The sequence below is a fragment of the Aspergillus fumigatus genome, chromosome 4, assembly GCF_000002655.1.
Source record: "Aspergillus fumigatus Af293 chromosome 4, whole genome shotgun sequence".
In the NCBI taxonomy this organism is placed as follows: Eukaryota; Fungi; Ascomycota; class Eurotiomycetes; order Eurotiales; family Aspergillaceae; genus Aspergillus; species Aspergillus fumigatus.
The window spans coordinates 414,637-437,500 of record NC_007197.1 but is presented as its reverse complement, the minus strand read 5'-3'; the positions used below and the strand labels follow the sequence as shown (position 1 = coordinate 437,500).

Below are 22,864 nucleotides of genomic sequence, written 5' to 3'. Positions count from 1 at the left end.
CCGATGCCTTAATTATGGACACGCCCAGCCCGTTTGGACAGCTGCAAGAGTTTCATGTCTGTATTGCGCTAACGCCCTCGACAAGAAGTTCTGTAAGGTCAAAGGGGTCCCATCCCAACACCGCTGTGCCATCTGCCATGGCCCCCACCAGGCCGACAGCAAGCAGTGCCCAGTACGCCAGCATGAGCACCGAATATCCCAAAATCGGCTACGGAAACGACCCCGATTCTTTACTAGCCCACCCCAACCTGCTGAACCAGCCCGGGCCAGACCAGACCAACACACTGTCCCGGCCCCAAACGCTGGACTGGCCACCCCTGTCCCAACACGGGGCCCCTTCGACCCGCCCGGCCTGAATAGCCTGGACGCCGAAGATGCCGGCCCGGGAACCCTCTCCCTAGAGGAGAAGGCTACCGGCTCAATGATTGACCTGGCCTTCGTCTCCTGGGGCCTCATAGATCACGTCACCCACGTTCGGGAAGCTAACCTCGACGGTGATTCAGACCACCTCCCAATTGAAATCGAACTGGATGCCGCCTTTGCGCCTATGCCACCAAAGCAACGCCGTAATTGGGCCGCCATGGACCCCCAGAAGCTGGCCGCGACCCTCACCGCGCACATGCCCCTCCCAGCCCGGGCTACCGACACTGAGGCCAGCACGGCCCCGGGGGAGATCGACCAGTTCATAGGTCAACTAGTCAACGCAATCAACACGGCAATCGACGAAGCGGTTCCATGGCTCCGCCCCTCCCTATACTCCCGCTCTGGCTTCACCCCGGTATGCCGTGCCCTACTCCGGGAGAAGAAGCGAGTCCGGTGGGCCATTTCTGCATACCGAAGCAAGTACCACCATGAGGCCCCCCTACCCCTGCGGGCTCAGCTGGCCCAGACCGCCCGGGCCTGCAAGCGCGCAGTTCAGCGGTGCCGACGCAGAGCCTTTCGACAACAGATCACCGAGATCACAGACATGGAAGACGTCTAGCGCGCCGTCCGGTGGACAAAGAATCGGGGCCCATACCAGGCCTACACCCCCCTCTTCGGGATCCCCGTACTGGCTTAGTAGTGTACGGGGTTAGGGAGAAAGCTGACCTCCTTGCCTGCCAATTCTTCCCACCGCCCCCGCAGGCCAGCCTGGATGACCTCCGGGGATATGACTATCCCGAGCCACTTAGCGTACCAGAATTCAAGGAGCATGAGGTGCTCTGCGCCCTTCGCTCCGTCAAACCTGATAAGGCACCCGGCCCTGACAGAATCACTAACCGGGTGCTGCAGGCTGCGGGCCACGTGCTGGTGCCATGCCTGACAGGCCTGTACAACCAATGTATCCGGCTTGGATACTGCCCGGAGCACTTCCGGGATGCCGCCACTATCGCCCTCCGCAAGCCCGGAAAGCCGGATTTACTCAGTGCCAAAGGCGTACCGACCCATTGCCCTGCTGAACACCCTAAGCAAGCTGCTTGAGACCCTGATCGCCTCCCGGATGAGTTACCTGGCAGAGGCCCACGGGTTGCTCCCAGATAACCATTTCGGGGGCCGTAGGGGCCAGGGCACAGAGACCGCCCTCCACGCGGCCCTGGAAGCCATTCATTCAGGTTGGAAGAATGGTAAGGTGGTATCCGCGCTGCTACTTGACATCTCTGGGGCCTTCGATAACGTCTCCCATGACCGACTTCTGCATAACCTCCGCACACGCCGGATCCCACAGGCCTACGTCACCTGGCTTGGCAGCTTCCTCCGGGGCCGGTCCACCTCACTGGTGCTGCCAGAGTATACTCTGCCCACCCGAAGGGTGGAAACCGGCATCCCGCAGGGCTCCCCCCTCTCGCCGATTCTCTATATATTCTACAATGCGGGCCTAATGGGCCGGGGGGCCCCGGAATGGGGCACGGATAATATCGGCTATATTGATGACACGACAATGCTCGCCACTGGCGATAGCGAGCATGCCAACTGTCAACGGCTGCGGGAACATTACCGGCGTGGATGCCTCTGCTGGGCCGCCACCCATGCCTCCCGATTCGAACCATCCAAGTTCCAACTCATTCACTTTCACCCCCCCGGGCAGGGGCCCCGCGGCGGCCCTGGCGAACCACTGAACCTTGGCGACGGGCAGATCATCGAGGCCAGCGCGACAGCCAGGCTCCTAGGCGTCATTCTTGACCAACACCTCACCTTTAAGTCACATCTCAAGCATGTGGACACCGCAGCTACCCGGCGTCTGCAGGCAATCAGCGCGCTGGGCGGCTCTAAATGGGGCTTGCGCCTCCGGGAGCTGCGGCATGTCTACACAGCCTGTATCACCCCAATCATGCTATGCTATACGCGGCCTCAGTATGGTACGCGCCTCCGGTTCGGGGCCAGAAGCGCCTCCACAGCCAACAGACAAAGGTGTTAAATCAGATCCAGCGCCGGGCTGGGAAGCTGATCGCGGGAGCCTTCCGAACAGTTAAGTAGGGCCACGTTTAATGCTGAACTGCACCTCACCCCAATGCCATTACTTCTCCGGCAACGCCGCATCCAGACCCTTATCCGGATTGCTATACCCCAGCATATCGAATGCACATTCTTGATCGCCGCCGCCACCACCACCGGAACCCACTGCTACATTCACCACTAGAAGCTGCAGAAGAGGAAGTGGAATTAGCAACTGGCGTCGACTATAGGGACCTGGAGATACGCTTACTGTGGGCAGTACCCCCCTGGTGGGAGTCGCCGGAGGTGGTGATAGAGGCAACTAAGGAGCGGTCACTGCTTCACCATAACATTCACTGTATCGCCTACCCAGAGGCCATCCGGATCTATACTAACGGGTCCGGCATCTGCGGGCGGGTGGACACCGCCGCGGTATGCCTGGGCCCCCCATCTGCCGTCAACGTTACCTGGGGACGGTCCACGGATGTGGAACACACGGTGCCAGTTGCAGAGATGGCGGGGTTGGTGCTGGCCCTGCGGCTCATTATACGAGAGCTAGTGCCACGTGACATCTTGACTGTGGCGCGGGCAGCGCCAGCCACCTACGGCTCACGGAAACGGGCTGAAATATACTCTAACAATCAGGCCGCGCTACGCACGCTGCTCGCCCCAAAGCAGGCCGCCGGCCAATATCTAGTTCAGGAGCTAGTGGACCTGATTGACCAGCTCAATCTAGTGCTGGATATCTTATTCCACTGGCTAGCAGCGCACCACGGGATTGCTGGCAATCGGCTTGCAGGCCAGAAGGCAAAGGAGGCAGCAGGCTGGCGCCGGGGCGTTACTGACGGGCGGTGCAGACCCCTGGCGCCGGTCATGATGCTGAATCACCCTACGCGCGGGCCTCTGGATGCTTGGATCAAGCAGCACGTTAAGGAGCAATGGGGGGAGGCTTGGCGGCAGTCTGAGCATGGCAGACACCTCCGGCGATACCTCCCGGGGCTCAGAAGGCATTCATTTGCCATCTACAACGACCTTACCCCCATGGAACGCAGTGTTCTGGTGGAGATGCGTACTGGCAAGATCGGGTTGGTCACTACCTTACAACCATCAACCGGGCCGAGGACCCTCTCTGCCTGTGCCGGCAGGCCCCGGAGACGATTCACCACGTGCTGTTCGGCTGCACCCAATACGACGACCTTCGGCGAGCGACATGGACGGAAGGGGCCCCCCGAGACCTAACAGAAGCCTTGACGGAGAAGCAGTACGTACGACGGGCCGCGCGGTTCATGCTGAACACCGGCCGGTTGATGTATCTGGCGGAAGCCACTGAACCGGCATGGCTCGAGCCGATCGCCCCTAGCAGCGAGCGGCTGCCGACAGCCCTAGCAGGCGATGGCTGACAGACCGTTATCACATACTATCGCATACTACTAGTCACTCCCACCGGCGCGACTCCACCACCCGCAGCCCCGACCCGCGCAACTGCACGGCATCGGGCGGGCCCCGTTCGGTGACGGCGCCCCCGGAACCCTCGCAGGCTTGGGAATCTGCGGCAATCCGAATGGGCGAACGGCTATCTTAGGGGTGGAATGGGCCTGTATGGGCACCTAGGCGGGCGTGAGGGCATACACAGTGGGAGTGAGATGGCCGGCAATTTCGGCCCCGGCCAAGATGGGGGATCGTGGTAGCCGCACTCAATGATTTCGGCCGGGGCCGAAACGGGGGCGTTGGAGTGGGAATCTATAAGGGAAGCTACCGGGGGGGGGGTTCAGCCTAGGTGCCTGGATATAAATATACATGTACACCGGCGGTGACAGTCTGCAAAGACGGCCGCCGGTTAGATAGTCGCTGCTCGCTAGGAGCCTCCGGCATGGCACAGCCCGGTGCCGAAACGGAGTAAGGAATTAACCAATCAATCAATCGTAGAGAAAACCATTGCCCCCGGCTGTGGCGCCAAATATAGCCGGATGTGCTGTTTCGACGAATTCGCCTAATATCTGATCGAACCGGCATGGAAAACCGAGTACCATCCCACGGCCGTCGATCATGCTCTGGACCCAAGTACGGCCGCCGTGGCGAGGTTGTTGACCAACATACCTGGTAACCTGCCTCTGCGCCGGACAGACTGGATAAGCTGCTTCCCCACATCAACGCTGATTCGCTGTAGTTTCCTCTCGTTTTGGAAGCGGACCTTAGTGCCGCTAAGAAAGCTCTTACTCAGGATAACGTGAGCAAAGGCGATCTGAAACAAGCGGTGGCAATGGCGCACCAAGCCAAGGCAGCCTACGCTCGGGCCGTCTTCAACTTGGAAGAAGCTTCTCTCAAAGACCGCATTGGACAGGACGCCGACCGGTATGGAGCAGTCGATCGACAGCGGGATGGAAGATGGTGAGCTGACTTCCGCTGAAGGGGCCGCGCTTATTTATAAAATTCGGCTGTTCTCCTTGACAATTGAGCATGACATTCTCGCCGGCAAGGTTTCAGATCATAACCATTTCAACATCGTAAAGTCACTCGCAACTTCCATCACGAGCCTGAACGAGGGATTGAAGACAAGTTCCCTTCCAGTGGCGCTTCTTCGCCGGCCGTGGCGTCCAGCAAGTGTGAGGACGAATTCAGTTACTCGAGCTCATCCTCATCCTCGGGATCGGACTGAAAAGATACATGAATGTGGCCAAGATAGGGAGGAAGCCAACAGACGGGACACCTCCTCGCGTAGTATATAGCTCATTTGCACTGATACATATTCAATTATGCCCACTGTTGCGTGCTATCCATATAAGTTAACAGTGAACACCATTTTCCCTTTTCTAATGATGATCCACAGAGGTCTTCAAGAACTGTCACTGTTGACTTCGGTATTCACCATTCCAGGTATTCTCTTCAGCTGCAGTTCCAGTAAATGTTGCAGCGTGTCCTTTGATGGATCAGTAACAGTCAAAGGACGGACGACGCATGCAATAGATCCGAACAAGATTGTTCCAACGGTGCTCTTTCAGGAATTCACGCCGGTGCCGTCGGGCTTCAGGCAACCCCATGGGCCAGCTGCCGGTGCCTTGCATGATCTCATCGACGATCTCTTGCGGCAATCCGGCCGCGGCCAGATTATGACTGACCGACTCTGCCCACCAGTGATGTTGCTGTGGCGGCACGTTGCGAGTGGAGCAGACGCGATAGTGAGGATCAACCAGGTACAGCACGATGAAGCGAAAACATCCAGGGCGACTCGGGTCGGCCAGCGCAAAGGGCTCGTAACGGTGCTCTAGAAGGTTGGGGAATGTAACCAAGCGCCCCTGTAAGACCCTGACTGTACCTTTATCCTGCCAGGTTTTTACTGCGTGGTTACAACAAGGATCCAGGTCGGCAGTCGAGAATCCCAGAATTTCGGCAACTGCTGCGAATTCTGTCGAGCCATACTTACCACATTGTTGCGCTGGCACATCGTGGCGGGGGTGCACTTTCCGCCTCTGCTCTCGGTCCTCGCTGCATCGGTAGAAGCGTTCATCTAGCTTAGTGTTCTGACGAAAGGCGATCCGGGGCTCGGTGATATTCGCCACATCGTATGCAAACACAGCCGCGGCGACGAGATGCTCATTGAGCTGGCCTTCAATCCGCCAATCCGTTCCTTTGTAACTTCCACTATCTGGGGTGAGTTCGATGTTCTCCATTTTCACAATAATCTGTAAACCATGCTCGCGGAACTTATCCTGGAGCTGGATGGTATAGTACTTGTGGGGGGGGGGCGTGATACGTGGGGGCCGTGACCGGATGCCAATCTTTCCGCTCGCGGACCATATCGACCACGGCCTTGTCATGATGACGGCCCGTCTTCCATTGATTGTAGGAAAACGAGGTCCCTGGTTCCGGATGGCGGAAGTGCAGTAATCGCCGCAACTTGTCTTCGATATGCTCCCAGGGAGATTGCTGCCAGTTGTCTGGGACTGGAACAGGGGTGGCCGATCCATCTTCTGGGAGCTGAAAATATTCTTTCGCGCGTTGCCAGAGGTTGGAATCTGGAGGAGGTAGCTCCTTGTCTTCGTTTCCCTCCACATCAGCAAATCCCTTAAGTAGTCCTCGCACCTCTCGGCATTTTCGTCGGCCCTCATCGGTCGTATCCCCCTTGCTGCGATGGAGCACTTCCTGCAATTCACGGTACTTCCTCTTCCTGTACTTATGAGGAACTCGGAAGGCGAGTAGTCATTCGGGGAGCTCATTCTCCCACTCCGCTCCATACGTGATGATACGCAGTGGCACCGGCCCTAGGTGGCCTTGATTCAGGACATCCGTCCAGCCACTCTGGCCCTGCACCAGGCAGTCATTCCACAGTGGAATTGCCCGACCCACGAGCGTTTCAATTGCACAGTAGATGTCCTGGTGTGCTGGGTGCAGATTATTGATGTACGAGGTAATGCGCACCTGCGTCGATCCTTTATCCCCGACAAACTCCACCTCACAAGGTAGAGCCTGATGGTTGGCGCTCCATCGATAATGGGTGCTTGTTTCTGTGTCGCAACTCACGCCCATATGCAGCCGCTGCGCCTCCTCGAGGCGCTTCTGCACAGCCGCCGCGTCGGTCCTCAAATCAACATGCATTGGGGCAATTGTTGTCGCAACTGAATATGCGCCAAAAACATCCTCTAACTCCACTCGACCTCGATCAGTCAGGACCAGACTCCGCCCGTACACGAGCGGAAAGAGCATTGGATCAATAATAGAGAGCCTTTGTTTCGAGCGCCAATCCAGCCAACCAGACTTGCTCCATTTTTGGAGCACGGTTTTCACCGCAGGTCGGATCTCATCCGCCAGGGCTCCTGTGCCGTTTGGGAGCCCCGGAACATCGTCAGACTTACAAATACAGGACCCGGTATCGAGCACCCGTACATGCCGTTGGCGCTGGTATTCTTCGGCTTTGTCACGCAGCTCATGCAAGCACCAGTCCCAAGCACGGTCACTCAGCAGTGGATTCGTGACGATCGAGGCCAAGTCGGGATTTTGCCGCCAGTATGCCACGATCGCATCATCAAAAATGTCAATATACCAGTTCGGGAGGTCAGTCAGCTGGTTCATCACGGCCACCATCGCCAGCTCCCGCGCGGTGACGGCGGGCGCTTGACGCCATTCCTATATCCCGTGGGCAAAGCGGGCGTCTGACGGCAGCTCGTATTCCAGGGGGATGGAGCCGAAACCGGGGACACAAAGCGGGCCGTTGCCGCTATTGTCGAAGGCGATCATCATGGGTTTGGGACCTGTTGGCTGCAGCCGCTGTGGTAGACGAAACGAAGGTCACGGTCTGATTGAAAGGAGAAACGTCCGCCTCCAGCTACCCTCTGTGCGGAGTGAAGCAATGTGCTATAGTACTTGGAGGGTTGGAATCCTTCTCCTGCACAATTTGCGGTGTATGACTGGGTGGAAAGGTGTAAGTTGTAGAAAAAGTACGTGAGGGGCTAAGCATTATAAATCACCGGTTCCTTGGATGAAAATAACTGTGGTTAGATTAGAACACAGTAGTTAACGACACCTCCAAGGAAATGCTGCGCCACCACAAATCGGCCATTCAGTCTTAGTGCTTGTATCGCTGCCAAGCCTGAAATGGGTTTTGTCGAGACTTGGAAAATATTATGATTATTAACTCTATTATTATTCTACATTACCTATTATATAGTAATATAAGCCGTAATAGCCCTACCTTGGGGAGAATAGTACCTCCTCAGATTAGGTTGAAAAGGGCTATAAAAGCCAGGTCCCCATCTTGAATCTTGCTCTATAAGGTGTTCTTATTACTGCTTCATAATGATCCAAGTCTATCAGGAACGTTGTCAGGATTGGGTTTCTTGCTTACTGATATAAGATTGCTGGTGGAAATGTCACCTTAGACGTTGGTTGGTTGGTTGGTTGGTTGGCTGATAACTTGATATCATTTACCCTGACCCTGGCAAAAAGCGTTATGCAGGCTACCACAATTATGTATTTCCGTTTACGTACATGTATAGTATTCCACTTCCTGTACTTAGAGCCTCGTCAAGGCCTGCCGTGGCCTAATTGCCGCTCCCAGTGTTAGGCTGCCTCGTGGCGCGCGATTCTGAAACTGCTGTGACGCCTGCTGTTCTAGACCTGCTCACAAGGCAGGCAAGAATAGTTAGTCTCCCCTCAGTACCGCTACATAGTGCAGAGCCGGAGCCCCATGTAGGTTGGGAGGTGAATAGTATGTGCTGAACACCTGGCGGCCGAGGCAGCAGGCGTAATCTGTCGTTGGCAGCGCGCTGAAGGAGCTAAGATAGCTAGCTAGAGCAATCTTGCAGACGCCGTCTGCATCTGGACCACCATTGAGCTTGCCGCGTGTTGCAGGCCTGCGTGGAGTCTGAGCACCGCGCGGCCTGGGGTCGCGACTCGCGAGGATCCTTCGAAGGGATGTGCTGTGGTCATGGTCAGCCCAGAGTTAGCGGCAATGTTCTCTCATCGAGGCCCGGAGGCAACGACGCAGCATGGAGTGGAGCGTAACGCTGGCCTGCAAGCCCTGGCGCCCTCCGCGGCCCCTTTGGCCAACTAGTGACCTTGTTGATTGCCATAGGCCCCCTCGTGCCCGGGGAGCCATCATCACCGGACCTGCCATCACTCCGCGTGCAGATAGTCAAGTAGCCTGATGATCTGTTGTATGTAGTGCTGGCCAGGCCGCCAGAGAAGCTTTTTAGCTCCGCTCAGGCCCAAATTATTGCTGAGTTGTCAGCGAAGACAGTGATTTAGCATTCCATCTGGGGGTCCAGGAATCAGGTGACGGGGCTCTCCGCGTGCATGGCTGAACATACAGCCATCTCCACGCCACACAGTTTGAAAGTCCAGCAAGCCAAAACTGCCAAACCGGAATGCCTGGTTCCTTAGGGGATATACCACTGTTGCGCCGAGCGCTTTGTCAGTTCCTCCGTGTAGGCAATAAATAATATGAAGATACGGAATCCAGGACTATAATGATTACTAACGAGCGAGATGTGATTAGCCGGTCTACACCAAAGCAATAACATATCAGATCTGCCAGATTTTTCTGTTGAATCAACAGGCTGTCAGATGTTAAAGATTTTCCCAGCCTAATATGGAATGCAGATGAAGGGTTTGATGAGGTTGAAGCTCGGGGTCTATGGTTTGCGGAGGGTACCGCGCCTTTGACAGAGGAGACATTTTGAGGGGTTGGAGACGATAGGTATACAGAGAATCGACACTAACTCTCGTCTTTACATGGATGATAAAACTATCATCGCAGTGTTTACGGCTGATATACTATTCCTCTATTATTGTAAAGGCAAGGAGCATGCTAATAATCTGAATTAAAACTGTAAGCTAATATGATTTTCATGATCTAGGCAAGGGAGAGAGCTTCCTAAACATCAAGATTACCAGAGATCAACTAAAACAGCTATAGCTTCACCAACAGGCTGCCAGGCGTATATTAAGATCATTGCAAGATACCTTATCATTTAGGTTTGACCAATAGGCATGAAACATGGTTCTGGGTGATTGGAGGAGAGCCCCATGGGGGGTCTAAGCCAATCAGACGGATGTTCCCCAGGCTCCCGCCTGCTGCCTGAGAAACGGTTGCCTTTTTCGGAAATATCCAAGGCATCAAGGACGCCACAACGGGAAGCTGCCTGGCGCTCTCCACAGCTCGTGTTCGTCGGGATCCACAAATTTGGAGATTGCAAGAACTTGAAATGCATGCTGCAGTCGTCTTCAGCACTCCTTATTCTCACTGAGCATTCTGTTCGCAACCAAGTTCTCTGCATCCAACCATTGCAAACGATTCTTTCTCTTTCTCAATATTTCACCAAGCAAAACATGGCCGACAGTTACACCCTCCCTGCCGTCCCCGCGAAGCACTCCACCTTCATCGACTACATCAACTCTCGTCCTCATGAGTCAATCCCGGATCTTGTACGGGCCTACAACGAGTACGATGCAGTCCTTCGCAAGATCTACGCCCAACAACCATCCCACCCCGCGATTGCAAACAAACTCATTAATCTGGTGCCGCTGTTCGATGGCAGTGGCTCAGCGGATCTTCGGATTCGCGCACGTGATCTGGCTTCAGAGCCGGAGGAGCTCAAGGCCAAGTATTTGATGCCACTAAAGGATGAGGATCGAAAAGCGCATGGGTCCCCAGCCGTGGTATCCTCCTTCAAACAGTTCCAGACGAACTTCAACCTGTTCTCTGAGAGCGCCCTCAGTGATCTCGACTGGAGCAATGTGGTGGCCGCGGGAAGTGCAGTGACCACCTCTTTATTACCCGTTCCGGAGGAGTACCGCGACTCGAAACGCGGCCTGCGTGAATACTACCATCAGAAATTTGCTCCTGCCTCGGATGTCGATCTGTTTTTGTATGGGTTGACCGAGGAACAGGCCATTGAGAAGATCAAGCAGATCGAAACCCGCATCAAAGACTCGATCCTGGCCGAGACTTCCACCATTCGCACAAAGAATGCCATCACGATCGTGTCGCAGTACCCCACCCGCCATGTTCAGATCGTCCTTCGGATTTACAAGTCCATCGCCGAGATCTTGACCGGGTTTGATGTCGACTGCTCGTGCGCAGCCTATGATGGTTCCCAGGTGTATCTGGCACCACGTGCCGTCGGCGCGTTTGTCACCCAAATCAACCATGTGGATCTGTCCAGACGGTCCCCGTCGTATGAGAATCGTCTATCCAAATACGCTCGCCGAGGATTTGAAGTGTTCTGGCCACTGTTGGACCGCACCAGGATTGATCCGGTATGCCATTTGACCGAACATTACGAGTGGCGCTGACTTTCACACAGACGATTTTTGAGCGCAGCTTCACCCGGACGCGAGGCCTTGCCCGGCTTTTGGTGTTGGAGAAGCTCCCGAAGCCTTCTGACCGGGATGCATACATCGACAAGCGACGTCGAGAGCGAGGCCGACCGGTCCCTATGCGAATCTCGAAGCAGCTACGAGGAAACATCAAGAATGACTGGGACGACGAGGTGCCTGAATGGGTCGATGAGGAGGATGTGTCCGACTACCATACGTTTGTGAGTCAATGCCCTTGTTGGACGCCAAGCCATATATACTGATCACATCAGACCATTCCTTATGGCGAAAGATTCCACGCTCGAAAGATTGAGAAATTACTCTACACTAAGGATTTGCTGCTCAATGCGGAATGGAACAAACCCAAAGACCGCGAGGTCAACCTGCATCGGCATCCGGCTTTCTTCGGCAATTTTGAGGATGTGATCGAGGACTGCTGTGGCTTTTGTCCTGTTCCCATCACTCCGGACGAGAAGGAACTGGCCGAGGAGGAGAGCAAAATTTACGTCTCCGGCAGAATCAAATTCCTCCAGGACAACCCCGGCCGCCAGGAGATTGGCAGTTTCAACCCTATCACCGAAACCGATTGGACTGGTCAGTGTTTCCTGATCGCATGGTGTCCGAATGCTAACGTGTACAGACATGGCATACGTCGGAAACACAGCAGGCCTGTGTCAGGCGATCGTCGACAACGACGTGGAAGGCGTGAAGCAGTGGCTCTCGCCCGACTTTGATGTGAACCGTCGCGACTTTACCGGTCGCACTCCGTTGCATCTGGCAGTCATGACCTCCACACCCGAAATCGTTCAGTGTCTTGTTGACCACGGAGCTCGTTTGGTCGCTCGACTGGCCGACGGGCGAACGGCCTTACATCTCGCTGCGGCTCGAGGTCACGTCGAGATAATCAGGATCTTGCTGACGAAGAGCGAGGAGAATGAGGATGAAGAAGCTCGCAAAGAGCAGGCGCGCAAGGGAGTCTCATCCGGTAAAGAGGCCCACGATGGTGAGGAAGATGCGGAACTCATCCAGCATCCTTCCGCTGAGAGCGAGGCAGATGCTCAGTCGTTTGCCACCGATTCGTTTGTCAAAGTCCACAAGGATGCAAATAGCGCGCAGGACTCGGTGCCCGATGACTCCAGCGACCAGGACCCTGATGTCTATGACATCAATGTGATTGCTTGGGATAGTCACGCCTCCCCTCTGCATCTCGCGATTTTGAATGGGCACATCGCTGCGGTTGAGGAACTGGTATCCTCTTTCGGCGCGGATGTGCTTCTGCCGGTCAAATTGTTGCACGAGTACAACAACAGCCCGCGAGCTGCCATCCTCACTCTGGTCTTGGCTCTCCAACTGCCAATAGAGCAGGCGAAGGCGATGACCACGAAGCTGCTACAACTGGGTGCCTCGCCAGCACAGGCAGATCTGGACCAGAAGACTGCCGTGGCTCACATTGCGGCGCTTCCGAAATACACTGAGTTGCTGGACTCGTACCTGCAGCATGACCGTCCGGCAGTCGAACGGGCACTCAACTACATTGCTACTAGTGGTTGGCAATTCAGCCCCAATGCAGAGACGGCGCTGAAAACGGCGATCAAATCGGGAAATGTCATTGGAGCCTTGAAGTTGCTGGACGCCGGGGCGAGCCCGACGATTGCCTTTGACGAATTCATCAAGTCAGCGCAGGTGCACATCGATGGAATACGGAACAACTCCTCCGAGCAAGTGAAGAGAAGATTCGATGCTAGCGTAACCCAGCCTATCATATTGAGTGTCCTCAAAGATCAGCCATCCGTGGCCCCGAAGCTTCTGGCCCGAGGCGCAGATCCTAATACACTGACGAAGGAAGGGCACCAGATACAGCATGAGGTTCACGCTAGGGCCTACCGACATGGCAAATCACTGCTGGATTGTGTGCGGGAAAAGCTGAATGCTCTGCGTGCGTACGAGCCCGAGACTGACTCCCCGGAGCCGCCCAGACCCTTGGAGCACGAGGACAGCTACTATCTCTCGCCGTTCAGAGAAGACACATACCAGCTGTGGACGGCCAAAGCCGCTCTCCGCAGTGCACACTCCAGTCTTGAATCAGAGCAGAAGCGCTATGACGACGACGTGAAGTGTGCCGCGAACCGCAAGGGTGTCGACGAGAAGAAGGCGGCCGTTCAACTGACGCTCGGCGAGTTTGAGAAGCTTGAGGAGGAATTACTTGCCCGGGGCGCCAAGGAGTTCAAGCAGCTGTTTCCGGACATTAGAACGCCTTCTGATAACGACGGGAATCATTACGGATCCTGTGCCACCAAATCTGAGTCGTTCAGGGTGACCTTTGACTTCAGGAGGCCGGATCTCAACGACATCACCAGGGAAGGCTATATCCAACTGTCGGTGCTCCTCCGGTTCCTTCCGTGTGCTGCCCCTCGCGTATGCTGACTGTGTTTAGGTTTGAGGCAGCGTGGTGTGGTGACCTTGAGACCATCAAATCACTCACCCTTGGGACATGGGGTCCAGACAAGCAGAGACCGCCGCTGGAGATTGCTACGAAGGACCAGAGAAACTTCCACCCGTTCAACATCGCCGTCCTACGTGGACATTTGGACGTGGCGAAGGCGATTCTCGCCATTGCACAAGTGCAGTACAAGCCTCAGGACGAGCAAGCAAATGTGCGGTATAGGCTGCGAGCAACAACCAATCATGACGATGGTTGTTCCAGCGACGACGAGGGCGACGAGGACGATAACGACAACAGTGACGGTCTGGATATCGAGAGGCAGATCCTCGATGAAAAATTCACTATCGACAACATTGGTGAGGTCAAGACGCAGGTCGAAAGCAGGACCCCGCCTCTTTCCCTTTTGGAGGACTGTTGCTCGGCTGAAGATTTCATAGAGACAAGCCTGCCGGAGGACCGAAAGCCTTATAATCTTGTACAGTACGCAATCTGTAAGGATGATGTTAGGCTACTAGTCTTCCTTCTGGACCTCGGCCGGGAGCTGTCTGCGAAGTCCGGAAGTTCTGAGCAGACCATCTTTACGGTTGGACAGCGGGATCTTACTGTGGCGATGCAGCTGGGACGAGTCCGCTGCCTGGCCGAACTCATCAAACGTACGGGGGCTGGCATACAACTGGATAAGCTGGCGGAGCAAAGCGGAGTGGAAATCAAGGAGAAGCCCAAATACTACCAAGGACTGTCCATCCACGGGAAGAAGCGAGCGGACTGGGCAGCCGCCGGTCGCGGCATCCTCCCCGTACAGCCTGAGGAGGGAAAACCTCCCCTTCTAGTTGCTGCGCGTGAAGGTAACCTCGAAACAGTGGAGTGGTTCTTGGGAACTGCACCTGGTCGATACTATATGGAGTTTACCGAGTGTCACCAGCGTGACAAGCGCGTTAAGAGGCTCACCATGGGAAAGTTGGGAGTCGAGCGTTCCATTACAAACTGGTTGAATCGCAGACGTAGGTTCCCCTCCTGGTATGTCAGTCGACGTTCCATTCGAGATACTAACTGCCAGCAGGCGATCTTGTCCTCCACTGTGCCCTCTTCGCAAAGCCAACGGCCGAGTCAGAACGACTCGTCAAGTACTTGGTTCAGCACGTCCCTCACTGTCTGGAGGTTAAATCCGTTGATGGATATACCCCCTTGATGATTGCATTCTCGCTTGTTCGTCCTACTTATGCCAAAATCCTCATCAAGGCCGGGGCCGACCAGACCGTGCGCGACAAGAAGGGCTGCAACATCCTTCACCACCTGTTCTGCGGTGTCAGCTCCCCCTCGGTCGAGAGGCTGGATGACTTCCAGAAGATGCTCGGACTGGTTGACCCGTCTTTGGTTTCCTCCCTGCTCGTCGAGCGTTCGTCACACGGGCCCGGCTCGCTGACACCCTTGGCAATGTGGATGATGCGGGCCTTGAACACCACGAATACCTACTCCGTCTATGGCAATGGAAGCAACTATGAAGGCGATAACCAGATGGAAACTCTTCGAATAATCTTGGACTTTGCTCAAAGTACCGGGCAGAAGCATCTTGAACTATTGAACGGGGCCGGCAACAGCATCATGCACGATGCCGTGCGGTGCCAGCTCCTCAAAACGCTGGAGATTTTGTTCGAACGCCGTCCGGATCTCCTCCACCGCGAGAACGCTTCTGGCTTGACGCCTGCTGAAGTCGCCGAGGCCTCCTGGGTCACTGAAGTTACATCCAATCCTCCTGGATGGGAGCGGCGATACAGGTTCACGTACAGCAGTCAGTATGGAGAGAGCCTTGTGGATCGTCGACCCGAATCCTTCGTCGAGGAGGGTGATGAAGCCCCAACGATGAAACGGAGGATCTACGACTTCTGCCGCAGCAAGGCAGAGACTTTGAGAGAACCGGATGCGAAGCGTAGATTGGTCACTCTGTTTGAGGCCAATGAAGTCGCCAGAAGACTAGTTGCCAAGGATCTACAGGAGAATCAAAATTTCGGCGGTGCAGCCAGAAGGAGAAGATGGGACAAGCATGACGAAAGAGAATTTGGCGATGAGGTTCGGGAATGGCTTCCAGAGGTGTTTTAGCGGTATGGTTCGACACTTCGACTCGCAATCTCCGAAGGTTACCTATTCCTTATATAGTCGTGAAATACATCTTGAAATATTCGTCGTCCAGTATATCTCAGGGTTGAGAGAGCCTACAGCTAAGGGAGAACGTCCTATAAGCTTGACAAAATACCCCGAACACAGCGATTGGCGACAATATGGAGAAGGATCTTTGGATAGCCTCGGATGTCCTCAGTTCGGCAGTAGATCTCGCAACGACCGCGGAGTAAACTTCTCTGCCCGTGGCAGAACCATGCCGCAGCCAGGGTGTGATAACAGAAGGCCATCACGGATAAAATGTGGAAGACATCGCCTCTTCACTTGCCTAGTGGGACTACTCGGGCATAGTGGACTTCATGAAAACAGGAATGATGACGAACGGGTGAGGGATGGCAATGAGCGTGTTGTACTGATTGAATATATTTTTTAGTCCCGTGTACAGGGTACGCCTGCGGGATTCGACAAATTCACAGCCGGATACTAGGGTGATCGGGACACCGATGGGGTTGTTAACACGGGATTTCAAAGCAGCATTACAACAATCAAGTAGCGAAATAATAATATCCTCTTCAGTAATGATTGCACAGTTCTGCAACAGAGATAAAAAGGACAAAATAATAACCGGTGTAAAAAAGATCGTCAGCGATAGGACTCGAACCTATGCGGCCGAAGCCAAGTGATTTCTAATCACTCCCCTTAACCACTCGGGCACACTGACAAATGATGATATATTTGATATCTCGCTTGTCTTCTTAGACAAAACAGTTAATTATCATTTGGCCCCAAGGATGTCCAGTATTTTCTACATCTCTTGCATTTCGTCCAGTCAGGAAGTCTCGGGGTAGAGACCCACTTTGCCCATTCGACAGGATATGCTACTTCATTGGATCGGAGGTTCGGCTTGTCAGAAGACAAAGCCTTATTTCCCTCCTTTCAGCAAGAAGACAGGGTATTACTGACTATATGTATTGTCCACCTCTGAATGTATACCAACACGCATAATCTGTGTGCTATCGCACAGCTCTTGGCCCAGTCTTCGCGCAATATCCGTTCGAGTCCAAAGGAGAAGCATCTCTACGAGTGGCTGTGGTTCATCATCAACTCTTTGGACGATCCACTCAGTTCAGCATGGAGTTGATGGTTGGAACGTCAGTCATGGCTGTTCGTAGCCTGGAAATAACGGCATTCACCCAAGGCCCGCCCACGTGACGACTTTCCCTGCCAAGCAGGCACATGCATTTCTCAACTTGAGCCAACCAGCCCAAATGCACACCCCGATAACCTTGACGCAGCTCCCCATCGGACTCAAGCCTTCTCGACGGCCCTTCTGACATCCAAAAGCCCCGCGCACAAGTTTTCATTTTCGAATCGCCTGTGACAATGTCTCTCTGCGAATCGAACGCCTCTTGCCGCTTCCCTGCAACATCTCCGTGGAAGATCGGATCCGCTGCACAGATCCCCGCGTGGTCGAATAATACAGGATACTGACTGCGGATTAGACTCATCCAATGGATCGCGGGTCGCGGGTCGCGACAAAGAGCGCAAGCGGAAACAAATGTTCCGTGGGCTGGTCGGGTGTCCCCGGTTGCCTGAAAGCAGTCACCGATGGTGCGATGAGAACCCTTTCCCATATCATGGTGCAAATAACCACGAGTACTTCGCGCTGGAGCGCAAGGTTACCTCTGGGATGCGGGAGCTGGCGGGCAGAGGCGAGCAAGGGGTACAAGAGGCAGGAGACGGAGATTGGTGAGCGGACACTGGAGCAGGTCAAGCACCAGATACCGCATGACGAAAAGGTAAACAAAGAGTGTAGCACCTCAATCTAGCACTGTTGGTCCTGCTGGCACCGTAGTCGTAGATCCCAGGGAATCGCGTCTATCCAAGCCTCGAACATGAAAGAATATAATACACTATCTTTACTGTACATGTGCCACCTTGGAGGTGTTTTCTAAAATCTATATACAGCCATTAGGCATTATTCGCACACGAGAAACTGGCACTGCTGGGATCGTCGTGCAGGGCCTTGCCTGACACATATAGTCCCAGACCACACTGTGAAGATAATCAGCAATTGTATCCTAGAATGTCCAGCAAGGACTTACAATGCAGCATGCGACGCCCATGATGACAACATTGAGAATAGTAAGCGCGGTCTTCATCGGAGTCGAGAAGAACCGGCCCTTATTGAGATATAGCCAAAAAAGAGCGCTGAAGCCGTCTGCAGCCGTCAGCCAGACATCACCACAGATGAGGCGAAAAGAATAAAAACTTACAGGTAAACCAGCTTGCAAAAAGTGACGCCTGCATAACATGATCGTCAGCTTGACTCAGAACGAACCAGCAAGGAAACATACCACCAGACTCAACAGATTGTTGAACACCGGGATAGCCTCGGCAATAATCCAAGCCACAATCCAAGTCGCCAGCCCAATCAACACCCATGAACCGGTCGCAACAAGGTCGCGCTTATGCATGCGGTCGCTATGGCGCCACATCCGCACGTAGATGTACTTGCATGCGACGTGGCCGTTCACCACGCCTCCGATGATGATCTACGTCTTGTCAGATGGCTCCTGGGATGAGTACAAAAGACTTACAGTCGGCAAGGCGATTCCGTACGCCACCTTCTTCACGATAGTTGAGGCAGAGCCTAGCGCCGGTGAGGTCACGTCGTCACCAGCATAGCAGTAGATCACTACCGCAGCGATGATGTACAAGCATGTGTCGATGCCTTGCAGCAGGAAGAGCGACTTGGGGTAGTCACGGGGATTTCTCAGTTCGGCCATGAAGCCGAAGAAGGCGACGTGGCCGGCTGTTTTGTTAGTGCGATCCATGAATGAGCTGAAGTGGAGGAACAGCCTACAGAATGAAAAGACGATATTGCAGACTGCAAGAAAAGCCTTGTATAAATTTGTATCCACAGTAGCATTGAGACCGCCGTGCCATGGACGTTGGACACCAACGGCAATCATGACGATCAGAACCGCTGAAAAGACGCTGATGAAGGCTGCAAGGTGTCAGTGGCATTCTACATCGTCAGAGAAACACGCACAGGCAACTGATAGAAACGAGACCTTGGCCAGCGTCCGTGGCAGACACAGCACAAACGAAATGACCAAACCGACCACTCCAAAGACGATCGAACATGTCCCATGATCGGTGATTGAGTTCATGGCGACAGTAAATGTGAGGATATGGCTGGCCATAATGAAGACCACGAGGAGTAATTGGCCTGTTCCGAAGAGTTCCCGGCCAAATCTACCCATGATGACCTCGCCGGCATCACCCATTGAATGGATATGTGGATAAGCCCATTTGAACTGCCCTATCGTGTATCCAGTGTAGGTGGACATCAGACCAAGGGCTACAAGAAGAATGATGGCTCTAGGTTCGTTAGAATTGTCGGCGGAGGGGATGGATTGACTCACGGGACAAGGCCTAAGGCGGCTACAACCGCTGGGAGGGAGAGAATACCCAGCGATACTGTCTCGGCAACCATGACTGCTCTTGATCAGCTATGTCCTCTGCTGAAATCGCGGTGGCATACTCACGGAAACCACATTGCCTGCGCAGGTCAGCAATAGTCCAGGTATCTAGGCCAACAATCAAGACAACAACTCACCACCAACTTAAAGTCTTGTACTTCACCTCGGCATACTCCTCGTCCCCAAATGCATCCTGATACTCTGGTTTCGAGTCCTGCTTCTCAAAGTCACGCTCGTTATCGGAAACAGCTTCAGGATGTACACGATCTGTGTCCATATCAGCACCCGCAGCAGGACGGGATCCTGCCTCGTGCATGGAACCCATTGATTGCGACTCTGACGAGTGACGACAGAGACGGTTGAGGTCTGGTCGAGCAGCTCCCCGAAATGAGTGGAGCTGGAAAGGCAGATTTTTTCACTGTAGAAACCCTACAATCTCACTCATACAATGCAATCACGATACTGGTGTCGAGGCCGCGATGTTCTCTGTCGTCACAGATACACGGTGTCACCAGCACTTGATACTGACAGGGTCAAGCTGCGAGCTCTGGACTGGCAACGGCGAAACAAAATCGCAACAGTATTATGATGACTCAACGGCAACATGCTCAGTCTGGGGCCCAGTTCGTGTGCTCCATTCCTCTCGACAGCCGTCGATATTGGTATATGTTACCTAATGCCTAGACTGAACAGGTCCCAATCAGGATAATTTGATCCATTCTTGAAATGATTGACCAATCAGAGGCTGTGGTACCATGGTGTCCTGAGTGACAAATACAAGTATCTGATTGGCTGAAAGAAATTTCAGGTCAAAGTGGGTCTTGATTGGTTTCTTGACAGCCAATGAGAATTAACTTCGCTGTTGATCTTGCATTACCAGGTGCGCATTCTTATTGGGAAACGGGGACAACTGTATCAATTGTAAGAAATAGCATGGCATTATCGATACAACGTGGTTATAGAATAGTTATCGGGTATTGAACGACTGACACAAATACTGGAACTTATACAGCCGGAACAGGAGCTAGGCCAGCAGCACGATTGTCGAGCAATTACACCTCCACATCCACAATTCACATACTCCATGCCTAATAATAATCGTAGAGCTGATTCTGTGGCGGAACATCTCTCCGAAGCAGATACTTTTTGACATACCATGGCAACATCGCCCGATAGTGATTGACGTGCTTTGTCGTCGGAACGGAAAAGACCTGATCCAGCTCCTCCAGTGAGAGCGCCTTGGTCTCCGGCAGACAGAAATAACAAAAGATCCAGCCAAAGAAGTTCCACGCCGCGTACCAGCCAAAGGCACCGGTGGGCGTGAATGATTTATTCAGCGACGGCCAGGTCAGCGAGACAATGAAGTTGAAACCCCACGTTGTGGCTGTTGCGAAGGACATGCCGATGTCTCGAATGTAGAGGGGCTGGCAATATCAGTAGACCGCGACGATAGGGATTGAAGGGAAGACTCACGAAAGCTTCTGCAGAGTAGGTGAATGGTACCGGGCCTTCACCGGGCGAGTATACGATCATGAAGAGGTATATGCCAGTCGCGACGCAGGCAGTCCGAGACGTTTGATCGGGAATGTAGAAGGAGAAGCCGGTGAAGAGGAGGAATATACACATCAGGGGGAATGTGGTCAATAGCAGATTTCGTCGTCCAAAGGTGTCAATTGTGTATACGGCGGGCAGGGCAAAGATCCAGTTGGTGATGCCGCACCCGAGAGAAGTGATAAGTGCCATACGGGTGTCAAACCCGGCTTCCCGAAACATCGACGAGGAATAGTACATAATTGCATTAACACCGCAGAACTATGGCAGTTAGCACTTGGATATCAGATGTGAAGAGATTGACTTGCCTGCTGCATGAACATAACAAAGAAAGACGATTGCGCCGCACGTCGGTTGCGTGGGATAGTGAACATCTCGCGGAACAAATGCTTGCCCTCGCGGAGCTTCTCCTCCACCTTTAATGCGGCATGAATATAGTACAAGTCTCTCGCGGCTTGGAACGTAGACGGGCGGAATTTACAAAGCGCCTTGTACGCGTCGTGGTAGCGGTTGCGCATCATATACCACCTCGGCGACTCGGGACAAAAGTAGACTTGGATGCAGACAAAGAAGGGACTGATCCAGGATTGTTAGCACATTGGTATCAGCAATGCAAGGGACTACTTACGGGATCGCGGTCGACCCCAGCATCAATCGCCAGTTGAAGCCCGGGATTGTGGGATGCGTCACATCCATAAACGCAACAGAGGCAATATATCCCAGCATAATACCAAATGCCGTCCACATCTGCCACATCATGACCAAGGCACCGCGGATATTAGCCGGCGAGCACTCCGCACCATACACAGGGGTGGTTGTGGATTTGGCGCCCACGGCAAAACCGAGAAGGAAACGGCCAAGCAACAAATTCCACCAGGTATGCGCGGCCGCCATCCAGAACGACGAGGCAAAGGAGATAAAGCAGGAGATGAAAATGCATCCGCGGCGACCAAACCAGCGATTCAGGGGTGCAGTGGTCCAGCATCCGATGACGGCCGAGCAGAGATAGGGAGCGCCGTTGAGGAGGCCTTGCATCCAAGTGTCGGTGACATTAAACTCAGCAAAGTAGAACCTGCTCTGCTTAGCATAGCTCAGATGAGTAATGCTAGAGTACATACTCCTGCGCACCGTTGACAGCAGTCTGATCCATTCCCTGCACGATAGCAGATCCAGCACAGAGGACTGACAGGCTGGGTTAAATCCAAATTCAGTAGGAGGATACCGAGAAGACTCACTGGTCATAAAATACATCATAAACGGCTGACTCCATCGATGCGTCTTCTCTCTTCGAAGAAGTTCTTTCTCACTCTCTGTCAGCGCGTCCATCTGCTCGAATTCTCTTGGGTCCTGTGCGACAAGAGCTCCTTTGCGCAGATCGTCGAGGATATGCTCGAGATCTTTCTCCTTCGCGAAAGCCTCGACGTCATTCAGGAGCTGTTCTCGAGTCAACCCGGCAAGAGGATTCTTGAGTTTAGTGTTGGTCGTGGTGCTGTTCACATCCTGAGCCCACTCTCGAGCAGTAGCTGCATCTCCTTGCTTCTCAATAGATATAGAAGACTCATGGTGAGAGAGACTTGGGACCTCTGGATCGGAACTCTTCTCCACCATGGTGGCAGACAAGCAGTAGAAATTTAGGAGGAAGTAGATATGCCTTGCAGAATATAGGCCAACGAAGAAAAATGCAGAGAGTTGGGAAGAATTCTGGGAGAGATCTGGGGAAGAGACGGGGGAAGTCGAGGTCGCCTTTTATGGATCCGATCGCTTTAGACCATCCATCTGGCCGAGAAAAGGCCCCTCAGGTAGCCCAACCTCATGCTCGATGTGCGGCCTCATTATCTCTGACTCAGTCTTCAGTATTTACTAGACACTGCTGACCGCATGCGTCCCAGCCAAGACCAGCGGCGTCAGAACAAAGAGTAGGATGGCGTAGATGGCTGACCACCAACATATCTGGCGTGGTGATTAGGCGGCTCCTCATGCGGACCAGAGAGTGCCAAGGCAAAAGGAGCAGGCTGCAGCCGTACAATGACGACGATCAATT

At 53.8% G+C, this 22,864-nt stretch overlaps 5 protein-coding genes and 2 non-coding genes across 7 annotated transcripts in view; 2 read left to right on the top strand and 5 right to left on the bottom strand.

The window, feature by feature from the left end:
• AFUA_4G01850 overlaps positions 1-2,103 on the top strand; it is a 7,061-nt gene extending 4,958 nt beyond the window's left edge. Inside the window, exon 1 of the ribosomal RNA XR_013344501.1 lies at positions 1-2,103. This exon is cut by the window's left edge and continues 4,958 nt beyond it. This is a non-coding gene — a ribosomal RNA (ribosomal RNA).
• AFUA_4G01600 (uncharacterized protein) overlaps positions 1-6,518 on the bottom strand; it is a gene marked incomplete at its 5' end in the record, with an annotated part of 6,965 nt that extends 447 nt beyond the window's left edge. The window contains 2 exons of the mRNA XM_741204.2: positions 1-2,620; positions 2,684-6,518. The exon at positions 1-2,620 is cut by the window's left edge and continues 447 nt beyond it. Of these exons, the coding sequence (XP_746297.1) occupies positions 5,340-6,518 (1,179 nt within the window). The 3' untranslated portion in view covers positions 1-2,620; positions 2,684-5,339. The remainder of the gene's footprint in view (positions 2,621-2,683) is intronic.
• A 91-nt stretch (positions 6,519-6,609) lies between these two features.
• Positions 6,610-7,491, bottom strand: AFUA_4G01590 (uncharacterized protein; the record flags this gene model as incomplete). The annotated part of the gene is made up of 1 exon (XM_741205.1): positions 6,610-7,491. The coding sequence occupies one exon, from the start codon at positions 7,489-7,491 to the stop codon at positions 6,610-6,612; it is 882 nt and encodes a 293-aa protein (XP_746298.1).
• Positions 7,492-9,714: 2,223 nt separating this feature from the next.
• Positions 9,715-16,395, top strand: AFUA_4G01580 (uncharacterized protein). The gene is made up of 6 exons (XM_077804512.1): positions 9,715-11,166; positions 11,214-11,447; positions 11,499-11,820; positions 11,867-13,601; positions 13,661-14,670; positions 14,730-16,395. Exons 1-6 carry the CDS (start codon positions 9,934-9,936, stop codon positions 15,764-15,766), a joined length of 5,571 nt encoding a protein of 1,856 aa, XP_077660660.1. The 5' UTR covers positions 9,715-9,933; the 3' UTR covers positions 15,767-16,395.
• A 29-nt stretch (positions 16,396-16,424) lies between these two features.
• Positions 16,425-16,505, bottom strand: tS(AGA)5. Its single transcript has one exon. It is a non-coding gene (tRNA).
• Positions 16,506-16,675: 170 nt separating this feature from the next.
• Positions 16,676-19,597, bottom strand: AFUA_4G01570 (uncharacterized protein; the record flags this gene model as incomplete). Its single annotated transcript, XM_077804511.1, has 6 exons — positions 16,676-17,839; positions 17,890-18,005; positions 18,061-18,088; positions 18,142-18,339; positions 18,385-18,784; positions 19,410-19,597. The coding sequence occupies 6 exons, from the start codon at positions 19,595-19,597 to the stop codon at positions 17,756-17,758; spliced, it is 1,014 nt and encodes a 337-aa protein (XP_077660659.1). The 3' UTR covers positions 16,676-17,755.
• Positions 19,598-20,162: 565 nt separating this feature from the next.
• On the bottom strand, positions 20,163-22,431 carry AFUA_4G01560 (uncharacterized protein; the record flags this gene model as incomplete). Its single annotated transcript, XM_077804510.1, has 5 exons — positions 20,163-21,084; positions 21,132-21,399; positions 21,452-21,895; positions 21,942-22,005; positions 22,059-22,431. The coding sequence occupies 5 exons, from the start codon at positions 22,429-22,431 to the stop codon at positions 20,602-20,604; spliced, it is 1,632 nt and encodes a 543-aa protein (XP_077660658.1). The 3' UTR covers positions 20,163-20,601.
• Between the last annotated feature and the right edge of the window lie 433 nt (positions 22,432-22,864).